General features: G+C 42.4%; 1 protein-coding gene across 2 annotated transcripts in view; it reads right to left on the minus strand.

The window, feature by feature from the left end:
* Nucleotides 1-5116: 5116 nt before the first annotated feature.
* Nucleotides 5117-17829, minus strand: part of chp1 (calcineurin-like EF-hand protein 1) — a 32807-nt gene continuing 20094 nt past the window's right edge. For both annotated transcript variants that reach the window (XM_041215061.1, XM_041215060.1), the window contains exons 4-7: nt 11923-12050; nt 10459-10520; nt 9024-9146; nt 5117-7258 (exon numbers count right to left, since the gene is read on the minus strand). In XM_041215061.1, the coding sequence (XP_041070995.1) occupies nt 7205-7258; nt 9024-9146; nt 10459-10520; nt 11923-12050 (367 nt within the window). In that variant the 3' untranslated portion in view covers nt 5117-7204. The remainder of the gene's footprint in view (nt 7259-9023; nt 9147-10458; nt 10521-11922; nt 12051-17829) is intronic.

Below are 17829 nucleotides of genomic sequence, written 5' to 3' on the forward strand. Positions count from 1 at the left end.
AATTATTGTTTGCAGAAGAGTGCTCCAAGCTTCTATCATTGTGTGTGTAAAAGTGCTTCCACATTTCACTACTAAAAAATCTGGCTCTAACCTTCAGACTATGTTGCCAATCTCAAGACTTCCCAAGCAGTGGAAGTAGTTTTTCTCAGTCTACCCTATCTGTTCCCCTTAACATTTTGAAAACTTGGATCAAATCACCCCTTCGCTTTCTAAATTGCAGAGGATACAGCTCTAGTTTGTGAAATCTCTCATTGTAACTTAAGTCCAGGTATCATTCTGGTAAATATATACTACACTAACTCCAAGGCCAAGATATTCTTCCTATGGTGTGGTGCCCAGAACTGTGCATGGTACAGCAAACATGGTTTTGTACAGCTGAAGCATGACTCCTATTGTGGTGGCCTATGTATTTTGGGGAAAAAAAAATATTTTGTGTAGGGGTGATTCCCCCTTTAGGAACTAGGTTCCTCTAGAATGAGAGTTCTGGTAAAGCATCTTGCTTCCAATAAATGATCACGCGATCCAGTTGCCTGGGAGCTAAATTATAGTAAAGCAAAGAGCCAACAAATTAGAGGGAGGAATAGATTGAGTATGTGGTGCTGTGTTCAAGCAAGTTAATTTTGAGTTGAGAACAGGCTGGCTACAAGGAACATCTCTGAGCAGAATTCAGTGGAAACTCTGTGTTGGTTAAAAGAGTTAAAAGTATTGTTAACCAAAGGACTTTACCAATAGTGAGTTGAATTTCTGGGATACCCAAACTGATGTGAGAGAGGGAGACAGTTCTAGATACAAGACTCCAAAGTTACAGAATATTATAACCAAGAGAGTTCTGATGCAAGGTAGCTATGCTCAAGACACAAGAGACACCTGTGTTGAACAGGGAATTTATAACTGTGGGATGATTGGAAGAAACTTGAAGAGAGAACCTTGCCGGAAGCAAGCAGAAGGCCCAAGAAATCTCAAATCTTATCCGAATCTTTAAAACAGTATTCAGCCAAGTCGTTAGTCTTCCAATTTTAGATAAATATCTGACTTGAGCTTTTTGAGGGTGCAAGTCAAATGATCGTAGAAGGAAAGTGGAGTTAAGAAGTTTTAATTAGAATATAAGTAACTGTGTTCATTGTACTTTTAATAATGCTAATGTAACTATCTAAGAGAGATGTAACTATTTAAGAGAGCGTGTTCATTAGTATTCATGTTTTTTGATTTGTGTGCAGTAAAATTATTTTGCTTTAAACCATGAATCTAGTGGCTTCATTCTTTTAGAAACCAAAAACCCAGGTATTTACCAAAAAAAAATGCATTACTGGTCTCTGCCAAGATCATAACACTATCCTCATGGTATTCTAATCCAATGATTTAAAGGCCAGCATTCCATTAGCCTTTTAATTATTTTCTGTACCTGTCATGACATTTTAGTGATCTTTGTATCTGGATCCACAAGTCTCCATTGTTTCTAGCTTTTCATCATTTAGAAAGTACCATTTTTTAATTATTTTCAGGTCTAAAGTGAATGCTTACATTGAAATCCATTTGCCACTGTTTTGCCCATTTACTTAATTTATCAATTATCTTTGATTTTATTCTTCCATCTATACTGCTGTCCATCTTTGTATCATTGACAAATTTGGATATGTGGCTTTCTGTCCCATCATCTAAGTCATTAATATATATGGTGAATAATTGGTGGCACAGCACAGATCCATGTGGGACACTAGTAATCACACCAATGAGAGTACCTTCCCATTATCCCTACACTATCTTCTGCCACTCGGCCAATTTCATAACCGGATCAACAATCTGCCTTTAATTTCATGAGCTTCAACTTGAGCTAACAATCTCCTTTCAGTGACTTTATCAAATGTCTTATGGATTTCCATGTAAATAACATCCATAGACATTCCCTTGTTCACTAGTCACCTCTCAAAAAATTCAATCAAGTTCGTCAGGTATGGCCTACCTTTTACAAATCCATGCTTACTTGCTCTGATTAGCTGAAAAATGTCAAGGTGTTCAGTTATTCTTTCCCTAATCATAGACTCTAGTAATTTCCTGACAACAGATGTTAGGTTAACTGGCCTATAATTCCTTGGTTTCCCTCTTAGCTTTCTTAGAGTGGATTTACATGCACAATTTTGCAATATAAAGGAATGGTTCCTGAATCGAGAGAACTTTTGGAAGATTATAGTTATGGCACCTTCTATTTCTTCACCAATTTGCTTTAAAACCCTGGGATGGAAATCATCTGGTCCTGGGGATTGTCACACTTTAGTACCATTAATTTTCTTCATTACTTTTTTTTTTGCTTACTTTAATTTTGCTGAGTCCTTGACTTTGATTCAGTAAGTTTCCTTAAGATGTCTAGCAAACTAACCTATTCCTCTACTCTAAACTAGACTGATGTTTATGATGTGTGTTGTTTATAACCATGTGAAGCGCCTGAGCTCTACCTTGGACTTCTTCCCCATTCAGTGATTGAACAGGAAGCCTGATACCACCTGTCCAAAGCATATGGCTGCGATCAGGACTTCAAACCCCTCTGAACCCACTTTAATTTTAAGCATACCCAAACATTACTTATTTCCAAATCCATCTGTCAAAAAAACATCAAAAGCCTTAAAAACGCAATCTCCTCAGTTTAATCTCACCAAAGTTTTCAGAAAAGCATTTTATTCCATCTCTTCTCTTAATATTACTAACTTAATCCTTCTTCAAGGTTGATATGATCTTAGCTTCAAGTTACAATTTGCATTGTTAAGCTTCTCCTTTTGTTTCTTTTTGTATTCTATTGTTATCTGTAATTCTGATTTAGGTTCCCCCACTCCCTCCTAAACTGTGGAGTTCAAAATCACAGATTAAACATAAGCCATCTCTGACTGAAACTGGATCCTAATGGTGAAGCTTTCAATGCAAGAAATAAAAAGCAGAGGTTTTTCTCATGATTAGAATGACCACAATCCATTACCACACTGTCCTGCTCAAAACCAGATGAGTGGTAACATTTTCTTCCATGATTTTGCCACATGTTGCTGTTTCCCTCAAACACAGACGGCAAACTTGTCCCCAGGCCCTTTACAGGACAAGACACCTTAAACAAACCAAAACAAGGGGTAAGTTTGGAACTCTTTATTTATATGCAGCTTGGTGTCAATGAAACCAGCAGAGGCTGCATCAATAATGGTGCGTGGGGCCATTTCTGGCAGTCCTCAATTACCAAGGATTCCTGCCTGCACTAATCTTCCTCAAACAGCCCACGGCATGGTTAGTTTTTCATGCTGATGGGCGTAAAGGGCACTTTCTGCATCTGCCACAGAGGCACATCGATGGAACAGTGGAGAGGGACCTTTATCTAACCAATGTTGTAGCCGCCCTGGGTGTGTTTGATCAGTATAGAGGGAGCTTTACTATGCATCTAAGCTTATGCTATACATGCTCTGGAAGTGTCTGATGGGATAGAGGAAGTTTTAGTCTGCATCTAACTCATGTTGTATCTGCCCTAGGATTGTTTGAAAGGACAGTTTAGAGGCAGCTTTACTGTGCATGTAACCTTATGTTGTACTTGTCCTGGGATTGTTGATGGGAGAGTGTAGAGAGAGCTTTTTACTATATCGAACCTGTGCTGTGTCTGACCGGGGAGCATTTGATGGGATAGGGTAGTGGGAGCATTATTATTAATTTTTCCTTCACTCCCATGAGTAATTGAAAACAGGTATATTATAGTTTGTGTCACTAACAGAGCTGGAGACTGAGCTTGGCAGATTCTAGCTGGCAAGACAGGATTCCGATGTAGGAATTAATTGGTCCATTCACTGTATAATATGGCAACTTTGGTAAAGCAAAGGCACTGGTAAACTATTCTGAAAATGTTTGTTTCTCTTTGCTTTTATATCAAAAGATGCTTGATATTTGAAGAAAATTTAAGCTGAAATGTATTAGTTGGCAGTGGCCAGACACAAAGGAAAGCTGGAGGCAGAAGGCGATCAGCACACAGATACAGCTCTTGGAGGCACTGTACAAGCAGGTTAAAATGGCCCAAAACCTGGAAGGCTGTATGAATAGCTCAGAGATGCTAAAGAGCTGGCTGTTTTACCAGATGCCAATTCAGCAAAATTGTGACCTGATGGAAAGAGGGTACGTAGAAGTGTGCCTTACTGACAATAATCATACCTGTGAAACTCAATGAAAGCTGTTGTCAGATAGGACTTCTGACCTACCTGACTGAAAGAATAGCACATTGTGAAATTGTACAGCTACGTAGTGTCACATTTGTGCAAGAAGCAATGTGGGTGCTTGTGGTTGCATAAGAAACATTTTTGTTGTATTGGCCATTTAAAGTGAAATTTATCTTTTTATTTGAAGTAACATTGGTCTGTTAAATGTTTAATTTGTGCTGTTTCTTATTCATGTTTTGGTAAAAGCTACAAAAAGTGGAATCTTGGTAATTTCTTTGTTTGGGGACACTCAGTAAATTTGGTTATTTTGGTTTATGGTTTCCACATGGTGATTGTAATACACTTCCTGGCTTTAGCACATCCTCTCTCTACAATCCTGTTCAACTCTGGCTTGTTCAAATGCTGTGTTCCCCAACTGGGGCCTCTTCATTCCAGGACAAAATGATGAGTCTTCAGTTGCCTTGGTCCTACCTAGATCTATCAACATACAAATTAAGAGTAGACCACCAAGCACCACCGCCCGCCTCAAACCCCCAGCCTGCTCTGCCATTTGATAAGATCAACTCTAAACTGTTTTTAAAATGCTCTTTAGCTAAGCTTTCTCTTCTAACCGCTCCGTCTGTGGCTCAGCATTCATTTATAACACTTTCTCAATTAAAGCTTCTTTGCAGTCAAGGCTGCTTAAGTTAAAAAAAAAATTAATATTAGTAAATGACCATAGTATCTTAGTCTGGAGAACAGAATTCTCCAAAGTATTACCATTGAACAGTGACAGGCTCAGAATCTTTGAGGCCAACTGCAGAAGCACAGCTATCAGCCAACTCAGTGCAGGTCTGTATTATTCAAATATCACAGAAATGGATTCCTCAGAGGAGAGAAAGATCCAAATGATATTCAAGACTACTTTTCATTCATCCCAAAATAAAGGAAAAGAGGCATTCAAATGAAGGATCAAGGATGATTAAATATTTTATTTATGAAATGTACAGATACTCTTTTCATAGGGAAGGTGAAGTCTCAATTCAGGAAAGGACATTATAATTCTATGCAGTATCAGTGAGCCAGTCACAGGCATTCAACAGTTTGCATTGTATTCAGCTCAATCAGATGAGCCTTGAAGGCCGTTCTCACTCAGTCTTTGTAAGGGAGAACTTTGGTGATTATCAGTTTTCCCCCATGTATCGTGGGTAAGGGGAGAGGGGGGTGAGGTAGGGTGAAGCCATGGTGCAAATGAGCCAACTTGGGGAGTTTCTCGGTCCTTAGCACTTTACGGAAAGACTTCAATCTCCCATACCACTCCCTCAGGTGGTCTACAGAAGAACAGATACCTAAAGGTACCCAATAAAAAGCGTAACCAAAAGCCTGGGACTTGAATGGGATCCGAGCCTCTGACAATCATTTTGACAGTTTATGAAGGAAACATCCAGCTCCCAAAAATCAACCAGAACACACAGAAACAGGGCTGCCCTTTGACAGCACCATTGTCAGGCTACCTACAGCCCTGAGAGATCAAAGTTAGATGAAGGTGTGCTTAACCCCAGAAACGTGCATGGTGCTCCCTGTCACAAATGGGCTTTTGAATTAGCTGAGCACTGAACAAGACAGCAAAATAACCTGTTATTCCTCTCCCTGCAAAACTCAATGTACTGATTCAAGCTCTAGAATACTGGGAGTGTACCAGCCCTTCCTTCCTTCCAGTAGCACTTAAATCACAACAAAATAAATACTGTTGGAATGTTACTGCAACACTGAACTTCACCAATAAGGAATACCACAATTAGGTAGATTCAACAGCAAAAGCTAATTATAAATACTGCAGGATGACATATGATGTTACAAATACAGTAAATCTATTCTAGATGTCTGTCCATATAGAAGAAAGGGCACTGAGGACATTTTCCAGCCACATCACATGTGGCGAGACTGAAGTTTTTAAAATGTCTAGGGCTCCCTTGCTGCCTGTGCTCAGATTGCATTTAAGTGGAACTCCCAATGGCATCACAGCATCACCAAAAATGTCTTGGCACATTTAGGAACTGATATCATCCAAGTGAAGAGGGGCACTGTCAACTTCAGTTTTCGCTGGTACATCAGCCAATTAACTAAAAGAGGGAGGATGATACACAGAATCCTCTCTTCATAGGCGGCGGAAGTAATAACACCATCAATATAAAGGCTTCTCACCAGGAGTGACAGCTAGGAAGCAAAGGCAGAGAAATTCACCAGCAACTGGTGATATTAACATTGCAGTTCTCCTCCCCCCATTGCCCCCAAGAGGCCTGCAGGCTTGAGCTCCACCCTGTCCCCCACCACTAAGGGACCTGCAGGCGGAGGCCTTTACGTCTAAAGTCACAAGTAGCGCACAAGAACGTCTGATCCCATGGGGAAAGTAGTGTCTTACCTTCCTTGTGGGGGTTAGAAGAGATTGGGCCTAAAACATAACAAACAGAACAGACAAGGTAGAATAACTGGCACTAAAGGACCTGTAATAACAAATATCATGAAAACCACAATTCATACAACATTGGATCAATAAATACCCCTTAATCAATAACCCGATCAAAAAAACCTGCAAATTCAATTTAAAAAGCACCTGATTGTCATCCCCTCAGTCTTGCACAGTTTGATTGGGGAGCAGTCCATTTCAAGGATCACCAGAACAGTGCAATCCATGACAATCATGGACCCTTCAGGCATGACCGGTTTCCTTTATTAACCGTCCCCTGAACTTGCAGCACTGCCCCACCAGCAAGGCTGATTAGTCTGTTCTGTCCAATGGGCTGCTGCTCAGTGGTACCTGGGATAATCAGGTGAAACGTACAACACTCCTTACCGGTGGGACCCAGAACTAACCATACAGAGTAATAATTCCACGGTTGCTGAGGAATAGGGAACCTATGGAATGACTGGCACTATCCCGTGCAATTGATAAAGTTTTCTACGTAGTCAGCTAATATGTCGATGTAGTGGGAGGCAGACACAGTCACTGTGTGGGGACCTCGCCTGCTCATTCATTGTAAAGAAAGTGGATTTCAGTGAAGGAAACGGATGCTCATCTTTTGCTCAACATCAACCTTCTCCAACACCTGATGGGGATGAAGAAAGAGAAAAAAATAAATTGAACATGTAGAAGCAGAGAGAAAAAAATCCAAACTCAACAGATAATGAGTATAGAGAGAAACAAACTGGTCAGGTATAGAGCAGATAGAGAGAAATAACTAACTACAGGTGAGCAGAGAGAGAGCACATTAAGAAGCAAACTAGCAGTTAGATAGTACAATTAGAAATAGCTAACTGGCAGGTAGACAGCACAGAGAGAGAGAAATAAACTGATCAGCCAGAGAGCTCAAAGAGGGACAAACAAATTGAGCAGAAGAAGAGTAAATGGTAATACAGAAAACAGAGCAACACCACAAATTGAAATAAACGAGTACAGGCCAGTCACTAACACTGGGTACAGGTCAGTTACTGAAACAATGTGGTAACATACTAGCAGGTACAGGACTGTCACAGTACAATACTGGGATAGAGTACTGGTGGGGTACATGTCTGTCAATTGTAAACACTGGGGTGCATAGATTAAAAGTTTGTGAATTGCGAATAAACCAGTTCACCATTTTTAAACTGTCTCTTCCAATGCATACAAAAGAGAATTGGGGAGGGGTAGTATGCATGGTTCAAAATGTCCCATGACTGCACAAGGACATTTGCAATATTATTTGGAGATCTGGATGAGGAATCCAAAGTTTTCCACAAACTCCCGACAAATGCCCTTGTGTTTTTAATGTGTTGAATGTCTTTGGGGTTAATCGCCCTCTAATAATTCGACAAAACCAGCTGCAGTAGAATGGCTACATCAGTGGTTTTTAAACTGGCCCAAAAATCCTCATAACTTAAGAACACTTATTGGATAGGCTGGGATTGTTTTTCTTGGAACAGAAGAGGCTGAGGGGTGATTTGATTGAGGTGCACAAGGTTGAGAGCAGCCTAGAGTGGATGGGAAGAAATTATTTCCCTTAGAGATCAGTGACTAGGGGGCATAAGATTTAAAATGATTGATAGAAGAATTGGAGGGGAGATGAGGATTAAAAACTTTCACCTGGCTGGGGGAGGATAGCAGGGGCAAAAGCCTTCATCTCATTTTAAAGATGCATGGATGTGCACCTGAAGCACCTTAAGTCACTCCATGGCTTCAGACCACCTGCTGGAACATGGGGTTAGGCTGCGTGGCTCATTTTTCAGTTAGCACGGACACAATGAGCAGAGTGGCCTCCTTCTGTACCATAAACTTTTCTACATTTTCTAAATATCTGAAAAGGAGGAATATGCATGGGTGCGGGGAGAAGGTGGGGGAGTGGCAGTGAATTTTGACTTAGGAGCAGCAGCACAGATGAAATTCACTAAACAGCCTTCTTCTGTGCTGTAACGATTCTATGATTCAACTTACCTCCTGCTTGCCCCTTCTCACCTCCAGCTCGCTGCCCCTCTCGACTCACTGCTTCCCTGCCTGAACCTCCCGCTCACCACCTCCCAAACCTCACTGGGAACGAGAGAGGCTGCAAGTGGGAAAGAAGCAGTGAGCAGAAGGGTCGGTGAGCTGGTTGCAGGAAAGACAAGTGCTAACATAGCTTTGGGCTCTAGGAACTGAGTAAACTGTAGCACTAGGTTACAGTATTGGTGGGTACACATCTGCCACTGTACAACATGGGTACAGTACTGGTGGGTACAGGTCTGTCACTGTACAACATTGGGGTACAGTACTGCTGGGTCTGCCACTGTTCCATTCCCTAGATAGAAGCAGATGATGTACCAGTCTTGAAGGTGCTGCTGCCCATCAATCAGCCCTCATACCTTCTGGAACTCCGTGAAGGAGATAGAAAGGTCACCATCCTGGTCTGCCTCTTGAATGGTCCGGTCTGCGATGCTCCCCAACTGTTCATCGGAAATGTTGACCCCCACCATCATGCGAAGGACCTGAGTTGGCAAAAGGGAATAAACTACTGCTACTTAACTGATCTGTCATACTGGAACCTGCACTGACAGCCTCCCCTTAAAATGCTAGCACTTCTACATATCAGGATCAATCTCTCAAAGTGTTCCCAGGCCCCTCCTCACTGGGATTCCCTGTCCTTCCTACAATGTTTCTCTTTCTTCTTGGGATCACTGACAAGGCTAGCATTTATTGTTCATCCTTAATTACCTTGAGAAGGTGGTGGTGAGCCACCTTCTTGAACTGCTGAAGAACATGTGGTGCAGATATACCGATTGCACTGTTAGAGGGTTTTCAGAATTTTGACACTGACAGTAAAAGAGTGGCAATATAATTCCAAGTCAGGATTGTGCGTGACTTGGAGGGGACGACAACAAGCATGGGGTGGATCTCATCTTTCCTGTCATCCTCCCCACCCCTGCCAAGATAAATAAAAGGAGGCTCTGGTGGGTAAATGCTTCCTTTCAGCAATGTCTTTATTTTATAAAAATGTAGATATGTAAAAATAAAGCTTGGTGGAGTATAGATGGAAACCAAGCTAATGCCCATCACTGTAAGAATGTACAATAATCTTTTGCATGTGGATTAATGTCAATGTCAGCCATGGCTTAGTGGTGCATCTCTCACTTCTGAGTCACAAGTGGTTGATTGAACCGTACTCCAGCCACCTGAGCACACTATCCAGTGTGACGCTCTAGTGCAGTACTGAGGGAGTACTGCACTGTAAGAGATGCCTTATTTCAGATGAGACTTGAAACTGAGGCCCCTGTTTGCCCTCCGAGGTGGATGGAAGATCCACTATTTGACAATTCTATTCTACAACACTATTCGAAGTGGATCAGGACCATCTTCCCCAGTGTCCTACCTAATATTCATCCCTCAATCAAAATCACTAAAACCATTTATTCTTCGTCACTATATTACTGTTTGTGGAAAGTACAATTTGGCTGCCGCCTTTCCTGCATTACTACAGCGACTATATTTGATTAGTTGTGAAGAGCTTTGGATCATCCCAAGGTTGTGAGATGTGCGGTGGCACGTGCCCGCTATGGCTGGGATTGCACCGGCACATACTGACCGTCTCCAGTAGTGTCCATGTCCAAATTCCCAAAAAGTGGCTGCAATGCAAATTCACAAAAACACCTTGTGAACTGAAAATCGCTGTGAATCTATGATGGAGAAAGCCCTAATAGAAAACGTTACATTAGTATCTACAGCGGGAGATCTATCACTTCCTTGCCACCCACTCTTGGTTAGTGCAATATAAACACAGCTCCAGCAGAAGGCACTCATTACCTGCAGGAGCTCTTCTCGTGAAATCTTGTCATCCTTGTCAAGATCATAAAGCCTGAAAGCAACTGAAAAGGAAGAGAAAGGATCATGCTATTGCACAATGTTTGATCCATGTAAAAACAAGCCATTTAGATTGCCAAGGAAAATAGGATTGCGAGCAGCGGAATGGAGCGCTGTATGTGGCACTGACAACTGGTGGGAACAACCACATGTATTTGGTCATATTTCTCTCCTCTTTCTTATTGTCTCATTCCTCCTCCACCATCCACCCAATCTCACTCCCATCACCAGCTTTGCAGGTTCTCTGTCCTTTAAATCACCTTCATTTCTCTTTGCCGTCTATTATCTCTCCACCCTCACATGGTATAAACTTTACCATTGCTTCAGTCTCCTCAGACAGACCTTTGTTATATTGTTAGCCTCGCAATAAAAGCCTCCTCATTCTCACATCAGCAGACCAAACCAAATGGTAGCATCCTGCCAGAGACAGAGAGCAGGCCTTATATAGGGCATACATTCACTGAGCAGGGATTGAGAACACGCCTTACGAATATGCAGTCATGAGAGATTTGGAGCCCTTCCAGCCCTCTCATACTATGGTAAGATCCTGGACTAACATGGGTGCAATGATGTCAGTGAGGGGTTGAGGGGTGTGGAATTTGCGGGAGTTGGGGGGGGGGGGGCGTTATGACGCAGTCAGTAAGGGGTGCAGGCGGGGGCCCAGGCCCTCAGCGAGGGGTGCAGGCGGGGGCCCAGGCCCTCAGCGAGGGGTGCAGGCGGGGGCCCAGGCCCTCAGCGAGGGGTGCATGGAGGGGGGAATGGGGTTAATGCTCTCAGGGAAGCAGGCAGATGGAGTTATAACCCCGTCAGTGAGAGGTGTAAATGGGGATTATAAATCCAATTAATTAGGGGTGCAGATGGGTGTGTACTGTCAGACTGTTTCCAAGTTCATAACTTTGAGTACCAGCTTTAAATGAGACAGCAACTAGTTGTACAGTGATTTGCTGCATTGGGAAGTACTCCAATATTCTGCCCTGTGCAGGAAGAGGGAAAAATGACATTCCACTACTGGTGTGAAGTGTTGACCTCCACTGACTACGGCAGTCTGAATTCTGTGGATATATGAGGCTTTGCCAAGATGGTATTCACCTGCTGCTACACACAAGCAGTTCCAACAGCTCCCACTGATAATAACTGGCTGACTTATCTCATCCTTTATCTAGAGGCGTTCGGATTAACTACCTGCCCCCACCCCCAACCACCTCTGCTACTACCCTGCTCCAAATTTGCTCAGCAGAAGGGACTGAGGCTGAGCCCATGCTTTGCACAGCTCAGAGTCACTGGGTAATAAACTTACAGACAGAATAATCAGACAGTTCAGTATTCGTAGCTTAACCTGCAGATGCAGTAACCACCCCCTCCCTTTCCCCCATTAATGAAAAGCAGGTAGCCAAGCTGATAACTTACAGAGAAGTTTGTTGTTCCTGCTATTGAGTGGCTCAGGAACACGAGGGTCTTTGTGTTTGTCGCTCTCCTCAATGGGTCGGAAATGAGCAAGAGTCCGCATAAAACCCCGGAAGTTGACCTGGTCTTCGCTGAGCACATTTAGAAAGAAAAATCCAAGGTTCAGCGGCAGGATGCCCAGCAGCAATAATTGTACAGAATGATCATACAGCTTTCAGAGGGCCAGCACTACACAGCCTCATCAGAAAAACCAGAATACAAGACAGCAACAGGACCCGGCAAGAATTGTGTTGCACAAATTAGAGAGCCCATCATACATGTTATCTGCATGCAAATCCCTCACATGGTTTACAGATGAATCCCACATGGATACACATGCATCCCTCACATGGGTGTGTTTGGACCCTTTACAATGGTAAAGTTTGTGCTTGCATGGGAAGATGCTGGGCAAATGGCAGAGGGTGCTCGGAGTGCTATGAAGAGAACATTCTCTTTAGAAGGCAGAAATGGGGTTGTGGGGGAGATGGTGGGGTAGCGGTGGCCATGGAAGATGATGCGTTTGGTATCAGCCACTGTTTCATCTCGCTCAAACAGCATATCCTTCTATTCCTTTCTCCCTCATGTTCTTAGCTTCCCCTTAAATGCACCTATACAAATCGCCTCAACTATTTCTTCTGGTAGCCAGCATCACATCCTAACTATTTTGAGTAAAGAAGTTTTTCCTGAATTCACCATTGGTTATATTGGTGGCTACCTTTTTTATGATTCCTAATTCTGATCTCTTCAAGTGGAAATGTCTTCTCTATGTCTACCCTCTCATACTTATTTGATCACAAAGCTCTGAACAAGGAGCTACCCATTCCCCCAGCTGTTTTAATTGCCCTTGTGTTTTTAATCTGAATCAGAATCACAGAACCTCTCGGTGCAGAAGAGGCCCTTCGGCCCATTGAGTCTGCACCAACATGTGAGAAACACCTGACCTACCTACCTAATCCCATTTACCAGTACTTGGCCCATAGCCTTGAATGCTATAACATGCCAAGTGCTCATCCAGGTACTTTTTAAAGGATGTGAGGCAACCTGCCTCCACCACTCTCAGGCAGCGCATTCCAGACCGTCACCACCCTCTGGGTAAAAAGGTTTTTCCTCACATCCTCCCTAAACCTCCTGCCCCTCACCTTGAACTGATGTCCCCTTGTGACTGACCCTTCAACTAAGGGGAACAGCTGCTCCTTATCCACCCTGTCCACGCCCCTCATAATCTTGTACACCTTGATCAGGTCGCCCCTCAGTCTTCTCTGCTCCAATGAAAACAACCCAAGTCGATCCAACCTCTCTTCATGACTTAGGTTTCAGCCCAGGTATCATCCTGGTGAATCTCCTCTGCACACCCTCCAATGCAATCACGTCCTTCCTATAATGTGGCGACCAGAACTGCACACAATATTCCAGCTGTGGCCTCACCAATGTTCTATACAACTTCAACATGACCTCCCTACTTTTGTAATCTATGCCTCGATTGGTAAAGGCAAGTGTCCCATATGCTTTTTTCACCACCCCACTAACATGCCCCTCAGCCTTCAAAGATCTATGGACACACACGCCAAGGTCCCTTTGTTCCTCAGAACTTCCTAGTGTCATGCCATTCATTGAATACTTCCTTGTCAAATTGCTCCTTCCATCACCTCACACTTTTCAGGGTTAAAATCCATCTGCCACTTATCTGCCCATTTGACCATCCTGTCTATATCTTCCTGTAGTCCAGGACTGTTAACCACCTGGCCAATCTTTGTGTCATCTGCAAACTTACTAATCCTACCCCCCACGTGGTCGTCATCTGTCATTTATATAATTATTATTGAATGGAAAGAAAAATGTTTTTATATCCATAGAAAAGATTAAAATCAAACAGGGGTAACAGCAAATCAGTTCAGCTTCCAGCAAACTTTGTCAAAGTTTATGGAAATCATAGTGAATGAGAACTTGTATATTTCAGACAGCATTGTCTGCTGTTTGTTCAATACCATCATTATTTATACTTGTGGAATATTATATACCTGTTGGACAGGTTAAAAAGAAAATGTGACTTGGGTGTTTTGGGTGACTGGAAGGTTGTTTCCAGTGGGGTTTCACAGGGCATAGTACTAAGACTCTTGCTACTTGTGCTATGCATCAATAATTTAGAGTTGCGTGCAGGGGGTGTGATTAAGAAATTTGCAGATGATAAAAATTGGCTGTGCGGTTCATAATGAGGAAGAAAGTTGTAGATTGCAGGCAAATATCACCGGACTGGTCAGCTGGGCAGAAAAGGAGGAAATGGAATTTAATCCAGAGAAGTGGGAGGTAATGCATTTGGGAGAGCAAATAAGGCAAGGGAATACATAATAAATGATAGGATTCCGAGAAGTCTGCAGGAACAGAGGGACCTTGAAGTGCATGTCTACAGATCAGACAACACATAGATATAGTGGTTAAAAAGGCAAATGGGAAATATTCCTTTATTGACTGAGGCTTCGAGTACAAGAACAAGGTAATTATGCTAGAACTGTATAAAACACAGCTAGAGTACTGCATACAGTTCGGGTCAATGCATTACAGGAAGGATGTGATTACACTAGAGAGGGTACAGAAGAGATCTGTAATGTCACCAAGATTTTAGTTATGAGGAGAGATTGGGTAGGTTTGGGCAGTCTTCTTTGGAACAGGAGGCTAAAGAGAGATTTAATTCAGGTGTATAAAATTATGACAGGCCTGGATAGTGGATCGGAAGGACCTATTTCAGTTAACAGAGATTTAGAGTAATTGATAGAAGTATTAGAGCTGAGTTGAGGAGTAATTAGGTTCCATTGTCCTCAAACATCTCTGAAACTCAACCTCCCAAATATAAAAATTTTTCATGTTTTCTCTTTTGCCTCTACTTTCAGGTCAATAAAATTTAATATACCTTCCCTACTTACTCATGGAACCCCTGAAAGATGCAAATGTCCCTCATCACCTCTGAACTCCCTTTTGAAATTCAACAGCAGAAAAATCAATTTCCCAACTTATCTCAAAATACAAATTTCAGATCCAATCTACTTACTTGTGACTCAAACCCACCATAACCTTCCATTACAAATGCACAAACCTAACATTTTTAATCTTTCGTCTCTTGGACCTCATGAACTACCTGTCTCCAGTAATATTTCCTCTGTTTAATTAACCCTGGACACACATATATCCACTGCTTTCTACACAGAAAACAATCATAAAAATATAAATCTCTCATCACACTGTTCTATAACCTACTGCCTCCCTTCCATTCCAGCACCCCGTATGGAGCACCCTTCTTGAGCAAGGTCTATTAGCAGACATCCTTTGGATCAAGGAATGGGAAACAAAGTAAATTACTAACAAGTTGCTTGTGAGAAACCTCATCAGTCGAATGGCAGCCTTTGAACTACCACGGCAAGAGTGGTCCTTGCCAAATAGGTTCAGGACAGGCCCAGGCCCATGTGCAGCCAATCTTCACCACTGGGGCCTCTTGTGAGACACACAAACAATGCTGCACATTACCAAGGAGTATCCCATCTACAGATTAAGTGGCAGAATAATCACTTTAAACTCAGCAGATGAGGCGGCTATCGCTTGGCTTTAGGGATTAGCATTCACAAAATAACCAAGTGTTTGGTCACCTCACTTAACTCCTGGCTCAGTTTTCATTCCTTTAACCATTTTATTAATTTCGGCCTGTGTATCTTGGGATCTTTTCTGCATTGAAGACTGTATATAAAAACACCACGGACACTCAAACATGCATTATGGAAAATGTGTGACCTCCCAATTAGCTCTTTGCTACAATTTATTCAGGTCTCTCTGTACTCACAGCAAAAGGACTAAATTAATGCAATATCTTGCCCTGTTACGTTATCTGAGATGCATTCTGTATGTTCATTGAGCAGTACAGCAGAGAAGGTACCCATTCAGTCCATCGAGTCTGTGACAACTCTTTCAAAGAACAATCCAGTTAGCTCCACTCTGCTGCTCCTCCTCTATGTCTCTGCATTTTTTTTCTCTTTTAAATATTTATTCAATTCTCTTTTGAAGGCTACTATTGAATCTTCATCATCAGCCAATAAGGCAGTGCATTCCAAATTGGTTGCGTAAATTTTTTTCCCCACATATCATCCCTGGCTCTTTTGCCTATCACCTTTCATCTGTATTCCCTGGTTATTTATCCTTCAGCTATTGGAAACAGTTTCCCTTATTTACTTTAAGTAAGCCCTTCATGATTGTAAACACCATCAAATCTTCCCATAGCCTTCTCTGCTCCAAGGGGAAAAAACCCAGTTTCTTGACATTCAATGGCATTACCATTGCTGAATCCCCCACTATCAATATCCTGGGAATTACCATTAACCAGAAACTGAACTGGACTAGCCATATAAATACTGTGGCTACAAGAGCAGGTCAGAGGGTTGGAATCCTGAGGCGAGTAACTTACCTCCTGACTCCCCAAAGCCTGTCCACCATCTACAAGGCACAAGTCAAGAGTGTGATGGAATACTCTTCACTTTCCTGGATGAGTGCAGCTCCAACAACACTCAAGAAGCTCAACATCATCCAGGACAAAGCAGCCCACTTGATTGGCACCCCATCCACAAACATTCACTCCCTCCAATATAACATAAAAGCAAAAAACTGCAGATGCTGGAAATCCAAAACAAAAACAAAAATACCTGGAAAAACTCAGCAGGTCTGGCAGCATCTACGGAGTGGAACACAGTTAATGTTTCGAGTCCAAATGACTCTTCAACAGAACTGAGTTCTGTTGAAGGGTCACTCGGACTCGAAACATTAACTGTGCTCCTCTCCGCAGATGCTGCCAGACCTGCTGAGTTTTTCCATTCACTCCCTCCAACACTGACCCAGTAGCAGCAGTGTGTACCATCTACAAGATGCACTGCAGGAATTCACCAAGGCTCTTCGGACAGCATTGTCCAAACCCACAAACACTACCACTTAGAAAGACAAGGGCAGCAGATACATGGGAATACCATCACCTGGAAGTTCCCCTCCAAGCCATTCACTGTCCTGACTTGGAAATAGATCACCATTCCTTCACTGTCACTGGGTCAAAATCCTGGAACTCCCTCCCAAACAGCACTGTGGGTGTACCTACACCACACGGACTGCAGAAGTTCAAGACGGCAGCTCACCACCACCTCCTCAAGGGCAATTAGGGATGGGCAATAAATTCTGGGCTAATCAACGAACATCCCTTGAATGAATAAAAAAAATCTATTCACATTACTGTAATCCTGCATCCATTAAACTGCTCCAGTATTTTTTTTTCTGCACCCTCAAGTTTTCACATCCTTCCTGTAGTGTGGTGTCTCAGATTTGAGCACAGTACTTCAGCTGTATTGTTTTATATAGGTTTAGAATAACCTAGCTTTTGTATTCTATGCCTCTATTTATAAAGCCCAGGATCCCACATTTAACTGACCTACCACCTTCCAGGATTTGTGCACAAACGCCTCTAGGTCTCTCTCTTCTATACACCCACTTTAAAATTGTACCATTTACAGTGCATTGTCTCCTTGGGGGACTTCACTATGTATCCCTTCAATCTGAAGAACAACCAGCCATTCACCATAACTGTTTTCTATCCATTAAACAATTTTTTATCCATGCTGTTACTGCCCTTTTTATCCTATGGGCTTCAATTTTGTTAAGAAGCTGAATATACTTCATCATACATTTTTTGAAAATCCATACACACATCACCTGAACTGCCCATCCACCTTCTGCATTCTCAGCAAAAAATTCAATCAAGTTAGTCAAACACGATTTGTCCTCAAGTCCATGCTGACTCTCCTAAATTAGTTCATGCTTGTCCAAGTAGCTATTAACATTTTCCTAAATTAT

Source organism: Carcharodon carcharias, chromosome 20 (assembly GCF_017639515.1).
Source record: "Carcharodon carcharias isolate sCarCar2 chromosome 20, sCarCar2.pri, whole genome shotgun sequence".
Taxonomy (NCBI): domain Eukaryota; kingdom Metazoa; phylum Chordata; class Chondrichthyes; order Lamniformes; family Lamnidae; genus Carcharodon; species Carcharodon carcharias.